The 20148-nt window shown below is 40.7% G+C and overlaps 2 protein-coding genes across 6 annotated transcripts in view; both read right to left on the reverse strand.

The window, feature by feature from the left end:
• Nucleotides 1–20148, reverse strand: part of ARHGEF9 (Cdc42 guanine nucleotide exchange factor 9) — a gene marked incomplete at both ends in the record, with an annotated part of 158874 nt that overhangs the window by 128114 nt on the left and 10612 nt on the right. The gene's annotated exons all lie outside the window — the stretch shown is intronic.
• Nucleotides 2244–2423, reverse strand: LOC308278526 (uncharacterized protein; the record flags this gene model as incomplete). The annotated part of the gene is made up of 1 exon (XM_080718340.1): nucleotides 2244–2423. One exon carries the CDS (start codon nucleotides 2421–2423, stop codon nucleotides 2244–2246), a length of 180 nt encoding a protein of 59 aa, XP_080574466.1.

Genomic DNA, 20148 nt, shown 5'->3' on the forward strand with positions numbered 1-20148 from the left:
TTAGTTAGTAGTTCATTTTCTTTTTCACTTGTCTTTCCAGTTCGCGCCCCCCCCCACCGAACTTCAATTCCTTATGATGCCCTAAATCACAGAATGCAAGAACTTAGAGGTCACACGATCCAACCAATTCAAAATACCAATATCACAGGGAATCCCAAATCTACTGAGGAGAAAAAAATCCCCAAGGTCAAATCACTACTAAATGGAGAAAACAAAGGTCTGCAGCTGTTAGTGTCCTCTTTCTCCAACCCTGTCTCAAAACAAAGTACCTAGGCAAGATATAAGCTTGCTTTAAAAATCTCTGAAAGGAACATTTTAAAACAACAAAACATCTCACTATATTTTCTTTGCATTGAAACAATTTCTCCGTTCCACCAAAGGGGTCCTCACAAAGGAGAGTAATCAATAAGAATCAAAGCCAGCAAACTTCCCAGATCATGCATATAACATGAAACCAGATAAGAAACACACGCACACCCACACACCCACACGCACAGGCACACAACTCAGCTTCTCACCCACACTGAGTCAACGAGAACATGCTTTAAGGCTCAAAACCTCCACTGACGCCATTAAATAATACTCTCTGGGACCTGTGGTCAGGACAATTTCAAAGGTCCTCTTCATAGCCCCTCTCCCTTTGTAAACATTTACAAAGAGACTGAACAACAGGACATGGAACTTGACAGCATAATGCCAGCAGATTTGGACAACACATATGAGCAGCTGCCCACATGAGTGAAGGGGGAGCATTTGTGGGAATGTGTATGTGCCCTGGTTCACTGCTACATGAGCCAGAAATGGCAGTATTTCAAGTCAGGTAAGCAATGGAATGAGGAAGGAATGTCTACATCAGCAATGAAGGAAAAAAAAGTATCATGCACACTGGCATCAGAGACAATGTTTTTTCCTTAGCATTGCCAAGAGCTTTCTCAAAAGGAATATAAAAATAACAATAATAATAATCACCACCACTAGCATACGATACAAATAAGCATACATATCTCAAATCGGAATGCTGCTTCCACCTCATGTTTCCCAAGTCCTCATCCCATTACATCTAGACTTTTTTGTGCTCAAAACTCTTAATTTAGCACAATACATACTTTCAGTTATGGTAATTTTTCAATTAGACCTCTGCTCTTAAAGCAACACGCAAGGAAGCAAACAATAACAGCATCACTTTCTCATCAGTGCTGTCAAGTTCTATTTAAAATGTAGTTCGAGAACATTATTGCAAATGACCCCAAAGGAGACATATCCAATACTATTATTTTCAAGATAGGTAAAAAAAAAAAAACCTGGCTTTTGTTTTTTTGGATGAGACACAGATAAAATTTTCATACTCAAATCCCAAGATGCGATCTCTGAGGAAAGAAGCTCAAATATCTCTTGTCAAAGTCCTCTCTTGCCAATTTAAAGGATCAGAAAATACTTTTGTGCCCCGACACATGAATCCAAAGAAACGGACATTTAATTCTTTAAGGAATTTTTAAAGGTGGTTTCTTCCAAATTGGAAACTGTGAACCCTGGACAGCAAATTGAGATCCAAAGGACACAGTTACCAACTGCCAGCTCAAGGCATCCCAACCGCGTCACATTCCCAAATCTTGCTTCTCATTAGCAACTAAAGAATCATTTTCCCTAAACCCGTTTTTGCATCAATTTCCCCCCTCTAAACATCCAGTACAAGACTGCCTTTCCTAAGATGCCAAAAATTCATCATGCTCTTTCACAAACCCTTTCCTCCACCCCCGCCCCAAACAAATCCAAATGTACTTCTGACGGCAAGAGAGAAATTTTGACTAAAATTTCCAAATGGAGTTAAAGGTAGTTTTCAAGAAAATGAGTTGACAAGACACCACACACAGTAAAGTCGCTATTAAGGACGCAGAGCTTGCTCCATGAACATCACATAGATGAGAATGCACACACGCATGCACACTTACATAGAAAACAATTCTTTATCAATAATTTTACTCAAGCAATAAGCCACTACACTCACAGGCATACTTAAGACAAGACATGACAAAAGATTTAGGGAGAGATAATATACCAACGTCATACATATCACAGCGAGGCCATGTTGAAGCTCAAAACGTTTTCCCCCCTGAGTAAGAATTGCTCTTTCTCTCCCTCTCTTTCCCTGTCTCTGACTGTCTCTCTTGATTTTTTTTTTCTCGGTGGCTCTCGGGATGAAATCAAAGCGAGAGTTCGCGACAGCTCAGGTGGCTGGGCTCCATTCAGCGGGTTCCCAGGAAAAACATGAGTATGACATTGACAAGCAGGAGGACTACAATCACGGCAAAAACGACTACAGTTTGCACATCCAGGGTCATGGTGCAATGCAGAACACTGTAGTGTTCCAGGTGGGGGGCCGGCAGATTGGGAGATGTCAGTCTCTGTTCTGTCAGACTGTCCATACAGCCACCATGCTAGATAGGAGAGGAGGAAGTCGGATGGTTAGGGAAGGGCTGGGTTTGGCGCCCGAGTTTTGTCGGGGGGAAGGGGAGGGGGATGGGGACAGGGGCGCTTGCTTCCCCCCTCTCAGGATTGGGCTGATCTTTCTTTCCTAGCTGAGAAATCTTAGCTTGCGCTGAAGACGGCAGAGTCCAGCATTCTCTCTCGGGCGCCACGAAAAAAGCAAAATCCTGGTTTTCAAAGGGAAAGGCAGGAGGAACCTATCAGAGGTTCTCCGGCGCCTGCTGAGTCTGTCTGGGCGTCCGTCCGTCCACCTGTCTGGCTATCGGTCAGTCTCAGTCTCCCCTATTCTATCTAGTTCGCTCGCTTTCCTATGCTTGCTCGCTCGCTTCCTTGCTTCTCTTCGCGGGGTTCCCAGTTGCCAGCCACTCTTTCCAGCCCTGTCTCGCTGGCCCTCTCCCTCTCCTCTCCCCACCCCCACTTCAGCCCGTAGGCTGCCTTTTTATTCACCAAGGGACTGCGGGCGCCTGCGTGAGGCGCGGTCAGAGCCGCTGACAGGCTCACCAGCCAATAGCAGATGCTGCAGCGGCACATACACTGCTAGCGGGCGGGATATGAGCTGGCGTGCTAGCCGCGGCAGCCAATCAGAGGGCCCAAGGCTCCTGGAGCTGGCTTGCTCCATTCCGACAAACGGGAGCCACCAGCAGCCAATTTTGGTGTGGGGGTGGGGGAGCATTCGGGGATGGGTTGAGGGGGTGGTGTAGGTAGTTCAGGAAGAGAGGAGGGAAATGACTGGGAAAGAGAGTGGGAGCTGACCGAAGAGGATGGAGGGGAGCGAGTGAGGCAGGGAGCAAGGAAGGAAGGACGGCATAGGAAGGAGAAAAAGAAGGAAAGATGGGAAAAAAGAAGAAAAATAGGGGATATGATGAAGAAAGGGAACAGTGGGAAAATGCAGGATAAAAGATGAGGAGGAGAAAATGGGACTGGGAAAAAGGGATACATAGGTGTAGAGGAAGCTTGTACCTTGGCTACTACTTTATTATCTGGGCAAAGGAGAGAGCAAAGGTGTCTTTGGTCGCTGCAAATATAAAGTATTTGCAGACAACTCACAACTAGATGTAAAAATGCTACAAACTAGTGCTGTGAACACACTACAAATTGTCCAAAATCCAATTCTATCTGGCTTTCTCTGATCTAGATGCCCTGGTCCAGTCAGATGTCCTTTTCTAATCATGTTTTTTTCCACAGATGCCAGCTAAGGGTTAAATACTTACCATGGATAAACTTATAAAGAACTTGCAATCTACTTGTAATCATTGTACTCAGTGTTTGTGACCCAGTGTCTAGACCGAGGGGGGTAAGTCCCCAAATTGAGACAGGAAGCTTTCAGATTTACTTGCATTCATTCATACCTCAAGCTTGCTGTATAACCCTTGGGCAACTACTTACTCCCTCTCTGGGCCTCCATCTCCTTTCTGTCACTCGAGGATGGAGGCTTTTCTGATAATTCATTGAAACCTTAGAGCCCGCACTTCAGGAAAAAAAAGAAACACACACACACACACACACACACACACACACACACACAATTTCTAAAGCTTCCTGGGTCCACATGAACTAAGGACTCCCTTGTACAGAAGATTTCTCAGAGAATTTTTGGTTCTTACATTCTATGACTTATATGAGTGAACAAATAGATAATGGTGAAGAGGGCAAGAAATTGAACTAGCCCCAGGGAGAGAACAAATTAAGTTCTATAACTACTAGCATACTATGGACTCTTAAGCAGAATGAGAATTGCTTTTTTTTTTTTTTTTTTTTTTTGCAGTACTGGAGATTGAACCCAAGGGAATTCTACATCCGAGTTACACCAGCAGCCTATTTTTTATTCTTTATTTTCAAACAGGGTCTCACTGAGTTGCAAAGGGCCTCACCAAGTAGCTGAGGCTGACTGTGAACCTCAATCCTCCTGTCTCAGACGCCTGAATACTGGGATTATAAGTGTGGGCCACCACGCCCGGCTGAGAATTGCTATTTAAAAAAAAAATATTTGAGCCGGGCGTGGTGGTGCATGCTTGTAATCCCCGAGCTTAGGAGGTGGAGACAGGAGGATCATGCAGGTTCCAAGCCAGCCATACTGGCTTAAAAGACCCTGTTTCCAAAATTGAAAAAATAAAATATTTGAGGTTAGTCAGTAATCCATCTTAACTAGATTATTAGAAATTCAGGATGAATGCATGTAAAAAAATTCCCTTGGCCCTACAGGATAGAATAAATTCAAAATAAGGCCTCACTTTATAATTTGGGGCTCATAGCACCACTTGTGAATGATTCTTGCCAAAATAACAACAAAAAACCTGAATTAGATCAGGCTTCTAGATCCAACTACCAACTTATAGAACACACAGAAAAAAACAAACTATATTAATCCATGTTCAGGAATTCAGATTCATTAAAATCTATAATGTAAAATCTACAGAACCAATCATCAAAGCCTTTACAAATAAACAGGAGAAAATAGGTTAATTGGGACTTGCACATACACACACATGTTTGTGACATTTATGAAATAACTGGAAATATGATCAGAAACCAAATACCTAGTAAGGAATTACTTAGATGTGATACTGATATTGTGGCTAAGTTTAACAAAATAGAACATGAATTGGTTTCTTAGAAATGGCATGAAAATACAAGCAATCAAAGGGAAAAAAAACAGATAAACTGGACAATAAAAAAATTAAAATGTCCTTGAAAGGACACTATCATGAGTGGGAAAGGTGAGCCCAAAGAAGAGGAGAAAATATTTGCAAATAATATGTCTGATAAGAGATTTGTATTTAGAGCATATAAAGTACTCTTACAACTCATACAAAAAATCTAACCCAATGTAAAAAGTATAAAAGTATCTGAATAGACATTTATCCAAAGATTTGGTCAATTAAGGGTTTAAAAAAGATATTCAACATATTTAATCATCAGGAAAATTAAAATCAAATGCAAGAAAAGCAAATGCAGGACATTCAGTATAGTATTGTTTGCAACGAGATACCACTTTATACCCACTAGAATGACTTAAGTAAAAAAAGCCAGATAATAACAAGTGTCAAGAAGGCTGTGAGGAAATTGAAACCCTCAAAATATAGCTGATGAGAATGTAAAATGGTGGGGATAATAGTTTGGAAAATAGTTTGGCAGTTCCTCAAAAAGGTAAACACAGTGTTACAAAATATGTCCACATAAAACTTCCTAAGTGAATATAATTCATAGTAGCAAAATATGGAAAAATTCAAATATTCATCAACTGATGAATGGCAGGTAAACTAAATTTAGTATATATTTGGTTTACCTGCCAGTTATCAGGTAAAATGGAACCCAGGGACATTCTACCTCCAAGCTACACCCCAGCCCTATTTTTTATTCATCATTATGAAACAAGGTCTCACTGATTTGGGAAGAACCTAAGTAGTTGAGACTGTCAATGAACCGTGATCCTCCTTTCTCAGCCTCCCAAATGCTGGGATTACAAGCATTTGCCACCGTTTCTGGTTTAAAATGTACTGCTTAGAGTAGGTAATGGTCAAAAGAGTTTGGAAATCATTTTTCTAGGTTATATTGAGATAGATCTTAGCTATCATAACAATGCTGTAATATGAGCAACTAGAATTTTCTTCTTGCTTTGAAAGTTTATTCTTACTCTTTCTCTACTTCTTATTTGTTGAACCCTCCACCCACTACAATGGAGCTTAAACATCATTATCCTATAGAAACCTGGAAAGATGCCCCGGTGTGGTGGCGCACGCTTGTAATCCCCGCGCTTGGGAGGCAGACAGGAGGATCACACAGGTTCGATGCCAGCCGCGCTGGCTTAAGAGACCCTGTTTCCAAATAAAAATATAAAAAAAAGGTGTCTGGGAGTGTAGCCTAAAGGTAGAAGGGTTCCATCCCCAGTACCACAAGAAAGAAAGAAAGAAAGAAAGAAAGAAAGAAAGAAAGAAAGAAAGAAAGAAAACTGGACAGATATTGTGGGAAATATGGCAGTGAGATTTATCAACAATTTGGTCATTTGTTTATATTCATGAGGTTCCAGATTTCTATGGAATGATGATGGCTAAGTACCATTGATACTTGCCTCTTCCTTCCTTCCCTCCCTCCCTCTTTTCTTCTTTTTTTTCTTTCTTTCTCTTTCTTTCTTTCTTCCTTTCTTTCTTTCTTTTTCTTTCTGTGGTACTAGGGACTGAACCAAACGGCATTCTACTTCTAAACTGCACCCCCAGCACTATTTTATTTTTTATTTGGACACAGGGTCTTGCTAAGTTGCTGTAGTTTAAACCTGCGATCTTCCTTTCTCAGCCTCCCAAGTACTGAGATTACAGGCAAGTGCAGCCATGCTTGGCTAACCTTCCTCTTTCTTTAAATGCTCCTTTGCCTTGGGGCATGTGGCCTGTTAGATTATACTGTCTTTCCTTCTTCTTCCAGTTGTTAATATGGTGATTCTGAGCCCGGTGTGGTGGGCCATGCTTGTAATTCCAGCGTTCCAGCATTCGGGAGGCTGAGACCAGAGGATCACTGTTCGTGGACAGCCTTAGCTACTTAGTGACACCCTCTGCAACTTAGTGAGACCCTGTTTCAAAATAAAAATAAAAAGTAGGGCAGGAGTTTAGCTCAGAGATCAAATGCCCCTGGGTTCCATCCCCAGACGTGGAAAAAAAAAGGTGGTTCCTCAAGATACTTCTAATTTCAAATCCCTTTTCTCATTCTACACTTGCCTTGAATGGGCTCATCTATGCCCGGGGCTTGAACAACCACCTAACATTACACACCAATACACTTCCTTTTAAAGTTATTTGATACCACTGGGGAACAAAATAGACATAGGTCCTTGCTTGCAGGTAAGCAGACTGCCTACATCTCTGCTAATGACTCACATAGCCTTGGACTCCAGAGGTGAATCTCCAACTTCTATTTGGATATCTCTTCCTGAATATCTTACAGGCTGAAGTCATCTCCTTTCCCTTACTCTTGGAAATTTTCTTCTTCAAGTTCCCTGTCTCTTGGGAATAGTAGCCACACATTGACCTAGCCAGAAGATAACTCTGCCTCTCCTTCACCTCTCCAAAAGCCAACCGATCTCCAGATCCTGTTGATTCTCTTCTTCTTTAATCTCTTTCACATTTTTCCCTTCTTCTCTTTCCCAGCTGCCAGTAACATTAATCATCTCTGGTCTACTATCATTCATTACCTGTATTGCTCATCCTCTTTCGTTCAGCCTCTACTCTCCTTCCCAAATTCTCTCTCTCTCAAAAGCATTTATGCGCTTATCAATCCAGTGGTGGATACTAGGGATAGTTTACTCAGGATCCATGCCATGCTCCTTCTAGTCTGACTTCCTGTATTGCTGAAAAGCTAAAAACAAATAAGCAAAAACCCATGACAAACTGACATTTCCCAGACTCCTTTGGAGCTGCTTTTCTGGATCTCATACACATACCAAATATTTGGAAGGAGATGGTAAGGCAGAAGCCATATCTCTGCTGCTTCTATTAGTGAGCAAAAATATAAAGGCATGGAGGCTTTCTGTGGCTGTGTTAACATAAATCGTAGTGTTTCCTAAGTAGGTCTGTACATTTTGAGAGCCAGAGAATGGGACCATTTTTCCCTCCTGAGAGCCTGGCAGATACAATGATACTCTAGCCAATTGTAAGGGCAGTAGCAGCTTCCTGATTCCTAGATCACAGACAAAGTGGAATCCTTCAGAGCCTCTGATGCTTCACTTTCCTACTTGTAGTAAAGATAGAAGCCACTCTGATCTTCTGGGAGTCATTCCTGGAGGCCCAGCTTAAAACTTGTTCTTCCAGTTGTTCCATCAATTTCGTAAGCACTTGATTTTCTATATTAAGATGCTTTCTGCTGAAAAGATGAAGAGTGCTTTATTTTCTGCAGCTGAAACCTGACTTAACTCTCCTCTGCTCAAATGCCTCCAATGGCTCCCCACTCCCTTTAAGGCGAATTCTGTAGCATGACATACAATCTTCTGTCCATATCCTTTGGCCTCTCTGTCTCCAGCTGTTACCAATCTCTAATTCTCTATTCTCTAGCTATATAGAAAACAGTATTTAATCCATCAGGCTATCTTGACTCAAAGCCTGGGCAAACTGTTGCTGTCCTTGTCTAGCTCTCTACTTCAAAGCTCAGTGCAGGTGCCACTGCCTCCAGAAGGCTTTCCCTGATGCACCCCCTCAAAAATATTCTGAATAATAGTTCTCTCACATAAGGATTCATTGTTTAGCCCTCATAGAACACTTACTTAATTTTATTGAAGTATTGTTTTATTTGTATCTTACACTGAACTTGAGCTAGAAGGGCCTAGATCATGCCTGTCTTGTTCACTTCTTTCTTCCAGATGTCCAGTACAGCACCTGATATTTAGCAAGTGTTTCATTAACATCCACTGAATGCATAAACATCTCTTTCATCCACTTGTTTCTACTCAGGGAAACATATGTTTCATCCAGAAAAAGAAAGGCCTATGGGGTAACAAAGACAACCTTAATGTTCATGTTTCAGTTTCCCCGAGAAGGGAAGCAATCTGTGTAAGAGTATACACTTACACAAACATGGTGAAGCACACTTGGAATTACAGTAGTTGGGAGACTGAGGCAAGAGGATTGCAGGCTTAAGGACAGCCTCAGCAATACAGTGAGATTCTCAGCAACCCAGCGGTACCCTGCTTCATAAAATCAATAAATAAAAAGTGCTGGAGGTTGTAGCTTGAAGGTAGAATGTCCCTAGGTTTAATCCCTAGTAACACACAACAACACACACACACACACACACACACACACACACACACACACACATTACAAGCTAATTTTTGGCAAAGTGGGAACCCAAACCCTTTTTGTCTTTTCTTTTGTGTTTGAAAAGTACTTGATAAATTTAACACTCAAAAAATGTCATTCAATACCAGCCCTTTCTGTGTGTCTAGCTTTCTGAGTTAGGTTACCATTCAACTTAGCTCACAATTAAAAAAATTTAGGCGTCCTCCACATTCACATTTGGAACAACAATACCCTACCCCAGATCCAGATCTTCTACTGACAAGTATCAAGGAATCAAAGAATCTCTAGCACAACCACAACTTCATCCTGTAGTCCTTTTTGCAACATCCTAGTTAGCTAATCTTGACTCCAACATCCATAAAGATAGAGATGCTCCTCCCTCTGGAAACAGCCCCTTAATCTTTGAGACAATCTCACTTGGCAGAACATTCTTCCATCTTTTTGATCCAGGTGCTATCACTATTTTTGCCACATCCACAGATGAGAAGCTAGTCACTCCATGATAGTATCTGAAATATAAACACTCCCAAATTCACACTACTTGGCAGAACTCAAAGATGGTTCAACAGATAACAATAATTAATGCTTAAAAAGGGTTATTTGGTACCAGACAGTGCTCTAAGCTCTTTAAATATATTATTTCTAAGCCAGGTATGGTGGTGCACACCTTTAATCTTAGTAAGTGGGGAACGGAAATGGAGGATTGCCAAGTTTGGGTCCAGCTTTAGCAATTTGGCAAGCAAGATTCTGTTTCAAAATAAAAAATAAAATAAAATAGCTCTGGAGTATAAGTCAGAGGTAGAATGCCCATGTGTTCAATCCTCAGTATCACAAAAACATTACTTCTTTCAATCTTCATACTGACCCTATGAAGTATATACCATTATGTCCTTATTTTACAGATGAGAAAACTGAAGTGGAGTGAAGTTAAATAATTTGCACAAGATCACGTGTTGTAAGTTGTGAATTCCAGATTCAAGTCCAAACATTTTGGTTTTAGATCTTATGCTCTTAAACACAGTGCTATATATAAAGACCAATTAAATAACACACATCTCATATTTTAATACCGTATGATAAGCTATCTCTTGGGTCATAGGAATAAACTGTTTCTGTCTCCTAACATGGACTCCAGGGTCCTATCTTCCAGATCTAAGATCTCCAGGTCTGAAACCTTTGCCTTCTCTCAGGGTAAAGGCAATTTCTGTCATTTTCTTTTCTTGTCTTAAACAGTGCTCAAAATCTCAACTTCTCCCAGGAACACTTGGAAAGTTCCACTTTTTGTCCTGACCCCTTCCACATTGCTACTTGCTATTTTGCCATTCAGCTTTCGTCTCAGCCACCCCATCATCTCTTCGTGGTTTCAACAGATATTGAATCCAGTTGGGTCATTGTTTTGGCTACTTATGTGACTAGATGCATCTTCACACCTGTCAGCTCTATTGAGGAGAAATCAGCTCCATGAGGACAAGAAATTCTGCTTAGTTGAATTATTCAGCACAGTGATCTCTACTGCTTCAAATTGTGTTCAATTCAACAAGCACTTATTCTGATAAGAAAGCAGTACAGAGAGTCTCTCAGAGAGCTTATAGTCTAATGGAGAAGATAGTCAATGATGCATACAGTTTCAATTTCATACAGTAAATGTTCAAGCACAATCAGGTCATGAAAAAAACTATTAATGATTACGGAATGAATCATAAAATTTCATGCTCAGAAAGGAAGAAAAGTTTATCTCCTCCAAAAATTCCTACATAGGAATTCTTTCTATAGTATATATGATGCGGGAGAGGGAAGAGGAGGAGGAAATGCTTTGTGCGCATGTGATGCTAGGGCTTTAAACATGTTATTTTATTTAATTATCCCCAGGAGTCTGAAAGGGGGATTGATATCACTATTTTTAAAGAGTAAGAAACTATACAGCTCAGAATGTAAGCATCATTGGCCTGCTGCCATATAGGATATCAGGATTTGAACTGAGATCTGTTTTCAAAGCCCACCCTTTTCCCCCACTAACTTTGATAAATTTTGTCCACCAGCTGCTGGAATATTTTCAGTAATAGGAAACTCACTCTGAAACTTCCATTATTCATTTTGAGCTGAAATTCACTACCCTATGGTTGCAAAACCAAAACCAAAATGAAAGACAAGTCCTTGTAAACAACAATCCTAAGTGTTTGAAGACATTGATAGTGGGTTCAAGCCTCAATTTTTCCTAATAATACCTACCTGCTCAGGTGCACGCATATGTTTTTCATAAAGATAAGCATAACCCTTTCATTAAGCTTTTGTACTTGTGGCATGTTTTTCAGTCCCTTCCCCAGGCTGGTGGCTGTTTAGTCTACAATAGTCAGAACAGGTACCCAGCTATTCCGGGTGGGAGTGACAATGGGAAGTAGAGTGGAATTGTCACCTTGCTTATTCCAAACACTGATCTTTTTGTCAGTGCACTCTCAGGAAGAGTTACCTGTAAGTTCATATTTGGAAAAAATGGCTGGTGCTCAAAGGTGCTGTTTTGCTCCCACAATGCCTTGAGAAACCATGGTAAGGTGAAAAGACCAGTAGATAAAAAGTTAAAATATTCCAGTGTAACTCCAGCCTCTGCTTCTTGGTATCTATGTGATCTCAAACTAACTTCTTTGTTTTATTTTCTTCTTTTTTTGTGTGGTGTGGAGGATTGAACCCAGAGACCTTCTACCTCCAAGCAATGCTCCCAGCCCTCTTTTATTTCAAACTACTTTCTTTCTTAAAGCTTGCTCAGGAAGCTAAGATTTGTCTTCAGTTGTAACTTAAAGCACTGATTGCTTTATTTTTATTTTTAATTGTTTTATACTTTTATTGGTTCTTCACAACTATATATAATAGTGAGATGGGAATTGGGTAGGGGCTAAATGGGTGATGTGTACATATATATCCACACAAGTTTTTACCCCAATATGAAATATGAATATAATGCACCAATAAAAATTAAAAATTTAAAAATAAAAAAAACAAAATAAAGAATAAAACAGGTCTGGCTGGGGGTGTAGCACAAAGGTTAGAATAAAAAAAATAAAAAAATAAAGTGATTCAAACATCCATGCACACAGCACTTCTGTGTTTCCCTCCATATCCCACCCCACTTCTCCCACCTCCCTTCCCATACATGTTAGTGAGATTGGTAGTGAAACCTTCATATATGGACATAACTTATATAACTGTTTCCTTTCTAAATTCTCATTTTCCTCATCCCCATGTCCCTCCCCAAATATCCTTTCATTATTCTACTGTCCTCTCTCCTCGTTTAACTAAAGTAACTTTTATATCCTGTTTTTAATCTAGCTTCTACATATGAGAGAAAATACATGACCACTGACTTTCTGAAAATCATTAACAGCTTGCTGAGGGTGCAGCAGGCATAGACTGAGTCCCAGATGGTCCCAGTAAGCAAAGGGCAGTCAGTTATTAGATTAAGTTAGAAAATTAGGTTGCGCATAATTACAAGTGGGTAAAGATTTAGAGAGAACTCAGATATAAGATTATGAATTTGACTTTGCCTTAAGATGCTTTTCTATCTACATGTTTAGTTTTTACCTCCTCAAAGAGTCCTTAGCCAAGTGAAATAGTACACCTATAATCCCAATACTTGGGAGACTGAGACAGGAGGATCACAGGTTCAAGACTAGCCTCAGCAACTTAGAAAGACCCCATTACAGAATAAAAATAAGAAGGGCTTGGGGTATAGCTCAGAGGTAGAATGTCCCTGGGTTCGATCCCCAGTACTGCTCCAAAAAGTCCTTTCCTGACCACTGTATCTAACATTATGCCACCGCATCACTCTCTACCTCCTTATTCTGTTTTCCTTTGTAGCCTTTATGAATATTATATAATACATTACATAAACACATATTAAATAATAAATATTATGTAACATATAATTATTATATAGTTCTATGTTAGTCTATTATATCTGTAAAATTAAGCTCCATGAAGGCAAAGACTGTTCATTGCTCTATTCCCAGCACCTGAAATACTGTTTAGCACCCAATAAATATATGTTTAATGACTAAGTAAGTAAATAAATGAAGGAATGAATGAGAGAATGAAGATCAAGAAATATAGCCTGCTGACTCAACATAGAATGTAGACAATATCTATCATAGAAAATATTCTCTTCTGTAGTCTATGACTATCAACCTTTGTCCCACCTTATCCCCAAGGGCCTTGGTTTGTAAGGACTTCTTCAAAAGGGTTCTAAAGGTGTGAGAATCATGGGACTTGGTTAGTTTTCTGTTCCCTGTTGGCATAGATACCAATCTAAACCACCACCTAGAGACCTTCCCTCAGGAAACACTGCCTACACCGCCCTCCTGTGGCCAACAACTGAATAAATGTCTGAATAAATACTAAGGAACAGCAGTTTCCTCCTGTTCCTTTGCACAGATCTATTTCAGTCCTATTTCACATTTATTTTGGGCCTATTTCAGTTCTATTTCAAACAAGCTAGTGGGCCAGACCATCTGTCTCTACTCATGGTAGAGATAGGACTGGTTTGAAAAGAACAGCAAGGGTCTAAAAACCCCTTCAGAGGAAGTATAATGGTTTCCTGTCAGGCTTTAGGGTCTTTCTGGGGCATCCGAGCCCAATCATGCATCGTTTCATGCATAATTCCTCTCAAGACCCTATGTTTAATTTTTGAGCCTAATATCCTGGATAGTTCCATTTTTAGGCTTCATGATTCATTTATCCAGCTACCCCCATCTGACCTTCATGTCCAGATTGTGTTTACAGGCTTCATTTAAATTATAAACCACTGGATAGTCAAGAAGGCACACGCTTATTATCAAACTAAGGATGAATTTTTGCTTGTAAGAGATGGTTAATAAGAATTACATAGATAAGCAGGTGGGCTGGTAGGTAGGAAGGCAGATGATAGGAATAAATTGACACTGCAATAGAAGAGATTTAGTAGCTGCAGAATTTTTAAGAAGCTGGATTATGTGTCAGAGGGAGAGTAAGAAATTGACTTTGAGGAATTCTATTTTTTTTTTGTAGAAGTACAATACAATGCAGCAATGATACTCTGAGTGAAGTTGTTACAAGAGGGCTGGGCATCACCACCAAAGCTTGGTAGAGAGAAGTGTGGAAGACCCATAGATAGATGGAGACTTATACAAATTCATGAAAGCCCAGCTAAGACTGGTGAAACTCTATGTGAACTGATATAAAAATCTCAAAGATACATTATGTGAAAATAGCATAGCACGATGCTGAATAGTATGCACAATGCATGGTTTGGGAATAAAAAGTGGAAATAAAATATATTTGTACATGTTCAGTTTTGCATTAAAACTCTAGAAGAATATGTATATAAAATGCTCTAAATCTGGCGACCTATGATGGGTGGAAAGAGAACATACATTTAAATATTATCTATTAGCCAGGCATGGTGGTGCATGCTTGTAATCCCAGCATTTGGGAGGCTGAGACAGGAGAATCGCAGTTTGCAGACAGCCTTAGCTACTTTAGTGAGGCCCTCTGCAACTCAGTGAGATGCTATTTCAAAATAAATAATAAAAAATTGGGCAGGGGTTGTAGCTCAGAGGTCATATGCCTCTGGGCCCCATCCCCAGACCCGCAAAAATAAAATAAAATAAAATAAAATAAAATAAAATAAAATAAAAATAAATATTATCTATTAAAAATTAAACTTAAAATGTTAAATCTCCTGTGCAGCCTTAATAAATCTATGTCTATCTGTCTGTCTGTCTGTCTGTTTATATCTCCCCTCTTCATATAGCCAGTCTAGGAAGAACTCTAAATTTAAAAGCAATATAGATTGATGGTTAGGAACACAGGATCTAGAGCCAGTTGGCTGAGACTCAACCCTAGTTCTATCCACTGGTCACTTGTGTGACCTGAAATAAGTTCTTTAATGACCTTCAGTCTCCTCTTTTCTTATTAAAATAGAGAAAATGACCGCCGGACATGGTGGCTCACGCTTGTAATCCCCACGCTTGGGAGGCAGAGACAGGAGGATCACACAGGTTCGAAGCCAGCCTCGCTGGCTTAAGAGACCCTGTTTCCAAATAAAAAGTATTTAAAAAATAGGTCTGGGAGTGTATCCCGGAGGTAAAAGGGTTCCATCCCCAGTACCACCAAAAAGAGAGAGAGAGAGAGAGAGAGAGAGAGAGAGAGAGAGAAAATGATAGAATGCCCTGATATTCTTTCTGTCTTTTCTTTTGTTTAAGCCTCAAAGTCTCAGTCATCTAGTTACTTCATTTGCAAAACAGAGTTTAATATGGTTGTTCATGATGGTTTAATAAGTACATACATGTAAAGCACTTTGAACAAATTCCTGGTACATGGTAATGCTCAATGAATGCAAACAAGTACTATTGGAGGATTTGGATACAGTTTCTGCCCCTACATTTAAGCAAATCATATGCTCTCTGAGCCTTAGTTTCCTCATCTATTAATATGACACAAGTAATACCTGCCAAAAAGATGATGACCTAATGGATTTGAAAGTGTTCTGTGGGATAGAAAATTCAGTTAGGAGGTGAAGAATTGCCATAGCAGAGAAGGAATAGAGGATAAATGAAGATTACGCTCATCCAAGGCTTTCCACTCCCAACTTCAGCATTCAGATGAGATCATACCTAAACAGGCAAGGGAAGGTCTTTAAAGGCCAATAGTCATCTGCATATTAAGTATCAGGAAATGAGTTCCAGTTCTCACCTCCAAAAATCAGAGTTGCAAAAAGAGGCTGTATACCAGCAGTTGTCACTCCTTTACAAGACGCCAAGTATTTCTGTATAACTGTTCCTATTTCAAGGAGATGCTGAGGCTTGGTGCTGTCCCTGCTTCCTCAGCTGCTTCTCAAAAGAGGAAAGGAAATGGCACCAGTGCAGAAGGCTCCATCTCCCCTATCCACACATACATCCACTTCACAAGGGAAAAAAAAAACTCACTTAAGCAGAGCACCTGTTCTCCAGATCCTAGCCATTACAGTCTCACTTTATGACATAGAAGACCCTTTCATACCAACAACTTCTTCCTCCTCCTCCTCCTCCTCCTCCTCCTCCTCCTCCTCCTCCTCCTCCTCCTCCTCCTCCTCCTTCTCCTCCTCCTCTCCTTCTCCTTCTCCTTCTCTTTCTCCTTCTTCTTCTTTGTGGTACCAGGGATGGAACCAGGGACATTGTACCTCCGAGCTACACACCCAGCCCTAATTTTTAGTCTTTAAAATTTTTTTTTGAAACAGGGTCTCACTGAGTTGCAAAGGGCCTCACTAAGTAGCCGAGGCTGTCTGAGAACCATGGTCCTCCGGTCTTCACCTCACGAATGCTGGGATTACAAGTGTGTGCCACCATGCGTGGCTTCATACCAACTTCTGGCTTGTACATAACAATAACCAGCCCAAGAAGACTAGAAAGGGGTAGTTTGTGGAGGCATTTTCATCATTTCCATTTTTACAAAAGTGGAAGAAAATGACTTACCACAGCTCTCATTCATGGGAATGGAAAGAACAAGGGATTAAGAACCAGAACAAGGGATTAAGAACCAGAAGACCCTGCTCTGGAGAAAAGTCTTTATTTATTTTTTGATATTAGGGATTGAAACCAGGGCATTCTGTCTCCAATCTACAAACCACAGCCCTTTTTATCTTTTATTTTGAAACGGCCTCATTAAATTGCTGAAGCTGGCCTGGAACCTGTGATCCTCCTTTCTCAGCCTCCCCAGTACTGAGATTTCAGGTGCGTGCCACTGCGCCCAGCTGGAAAAGTGCTTTATAATCTGCACAGCTCTACATATTTGGGATTTTAAGAGACTGTCATACCAGGACCAGGCTTAGAAACCCAAGTTTTCCAACCTCCAGGCCAGAAGTTTTGATGTTTCACCATAATGATAATGAAGAAGGGAATAGAAAATAAGGAACTAAAGAAAATTGTCTACCAAGAATAACTCACTGTACCTTATATTTAAATAGCACTTTGCAGCTTCCTAAATTCTGTGGCCTTTTGTTGCATACCAACCTCATGGCAACCTTGTAAGGGAAATGCGCAGGAAATAGGAATCTAAAATTTTAACCACCCACACACATACGTCTTTATCCCTCTTCCCTGCTGTATTTTTTCTCCTTAGCACTTAGAACTAACATTCTACATATTTTATTTAATCTTTGCTTTAGCATGTATCTTTCCTACAAGAATATCTGTTCCATTTAGACAAGATTTTTGTCTGTTTTGTTCACTGTTCAGTGCCTAGAACCGTGCCTACTACACAGCAGGTGCTCAATAATTATTGTTCAGTGAGAAATAAAAAAAGGAATGTTTGTATGTGTGGAGGAACAGATGGAGGGAAAGAAATGTCCCATTTTGCATATTTGTAAACTGGTATCCAGTGGATTTTAAGTACTTTTCCCAGGAAGAACTCCTGAGGCTTCCTGTTTCAGCATATACCCCTCACCTCAATGCCTGCCATAACTGATCTGGACCCAAGGAAGCATTTGCTGGGAATACTTCTGCCTTCTCTGGAGCCAGCTCCAGGCTCAGTGGCTACAGACGGCCTAGGGCTCAACCATTCCACAAACCTTTACAGATTTCCTGCTCTGTATTCCAAAGATATTCTGACAGACCTCCTTGCCTTTACATACCCAAATGAGCTTGTCTCCCAATACTCCTAAGGGCTTCCCTGAGTTTCACCCTCTCTGGAATGCAGAGTATTGGAGGAGGGAGCAGAATGTCACTTGGGTCTTCTAACACATGACCTTAGGGTCCCTTTGTCTTTCACACCCTACCTGGCAGTTTCTGTTTTTCCTCCTCCTCCTCCACCTCCTCCTCCTCCTCCTCCTCCTCCTCCTCCTCCTCCTCCCCCTCCTTCTCCTCCTCCTCCTCCCCCTCCTTCTCCTCCTCCTCCTCCTCCTCCTCCTCCTCCCCCTCCTTCTCCTCCTCCTCCTCCTCCTCCTCCCCCTCCTTCTCCTCCTCCTCCTCCTCCTCCTCCTCCCCCTCCTTCTCCTCCTCCTCCTCCTCCTCCTCCTCTTCCTGTTCTTATTCTTTTGTTTGTAACATACTGGGGATTGCACCCAGGTGCATTCTACCCCTGAACCACACCCCCAACCCCATTTTATTTTTAAATTGAAACAAGGTTTTGCTAAGTTGTGGAGTCTCCCTACATTGCTGAGGCTGGCCTCAAACCTGAGATCCTCCTGTTTCCACCTCCCAAGTACTGGGATTGGAGGCATGCACCAGTACTGCTGGCTTGGTAGTTTTTTCTACTGGAGAATTCTGTCCACCTGAGAGGATTGTTTGGAAGAGGAAATTAGGTACACATGTGAAACAGAACAGTGCCTAGTTTGGTAATGCTGGTTTGGTAAATGTAAGCTATCACAGTCTAGATTTAGTGCATTCATGATCTTATTTGGGTCTTCCCTCACTTCTGGAATGAAGAAGGCCAGACAAGCATCCACTCCTGCAAGTGTGGAGAGTAATGCCCAAAGAGCTACTATGGAGCCACACACCTTTCTCATCCTGGCTCTGGAGGTAGCTGTGTGGAAACGATCCTTCATCTCTTCCAGCATTAGATACTCCAAATTTAATGTAGGAAGAGTGTTGTAAGGATTATATGTATTCATGCATGTGAGTGAAAACAAAAGTTCTGAAAATGAAAAATACCAAACAAATGGGAAGGGTTATTATAATGAAGTAGTATTGGCTCTCACTAATTAAGTCCTTCCTCTGTGAAAGACACTGTCCCAAGTGCTTTACAGAGATTATTTCATCATCACAAAAATACCAATGACCATATACTGCCATTATTACAGTTTTACAGACAAGCGGTGATAGATATTTTTATGTGTCAACTTGGCTGAGCCATGGTGTACAGATATTAGGTCAAACATTATCCTGAGTATTTCTGTGAAAGTGTTTTTCTGGATGATATTTTTTAAAATGAGGTTATTACTTTTTATTTTTATTTCATCATAGTCCTGGAGATAGAACCCAGGGACTAGGAGTATGCTCTACCACTGAGCTACACTCCCAGTGCAAGATTTACATTTAAATGAATGTGCTTTGGTAAAGCAGATTATTCTCCATAATATGGGTGGGGCCTCATTCAATCAGGTGAAAATATTAGTGGTCTATGACTGATATACCCTGAGCAAGAAAGAATCCTGCCAGCAGACTACATTTGACTTAGATTGCAATTTTTCCCTAAGTCTCCAGCCTGCCAGCCTACCCTGGAGATTTTAGAATTGCACGGCCATAATTATATGAGCCAGTTCCTTAAAACAAATCCCTCCTCCTCCTCCTCCTCCTTCTCACACACACTATTGGTTCTTTATTTTGTATGTGCTAATGACAGTTGTTCACAGGGGCATTCTACCTCTAAACCATACCCCAAGCCCTATTTTTATTTATTTTTAATCTTAAAACAGGGTCTCACTAAGTTGTTGAGGTTCTCACTAAGTTGCTGAGGCTGTCCTCAAACTGACAACCCCCCAGCCTCAGCCTCCTAGGTACTGGAATTACAGGCGTGCACTGCTACATCAGACTCCTATTGGTTTTTCTCAGGAGAAGCCTGGCTAATAAATAAGGAAACTGAAACTTAAAAAGGTGAAATGGTTTGCTCAAAATTACACAGATGGTCAGTGACAGAGTTAGAAAACTCCCAACTCCAATATTGTTTTCTTCCTGTTCTACACCTCTCTCAATCTAGCAGCATGTCCCATTGGTTCTATCTTCAAAACGGATAGCAATCTGCCTTCGTCTATCCAACTCCACTCACTACAATTTTGCAGCAGTCCCTCAATTTAATGCCTCATCTCCACTTTCATCCTCTTTGATCCATTCTTTATAGAGCTTTATTATAAAAGTCATCTTAGATCACAACTAGGCCCCATCAT

This window comes from Muscardinus avellanarius (assembly GCF_963383645.1).
Source record: "Muscardinus avellanarius genome assembly, chromosome: X".
Classification (NCBI taxonomy): domain Eukaryota; kingdom Metazoa; phylum Chordata; class Mammalia; order Rodentia; family Gliridae; genus Muscardinus; species Muscardinus avellanarius.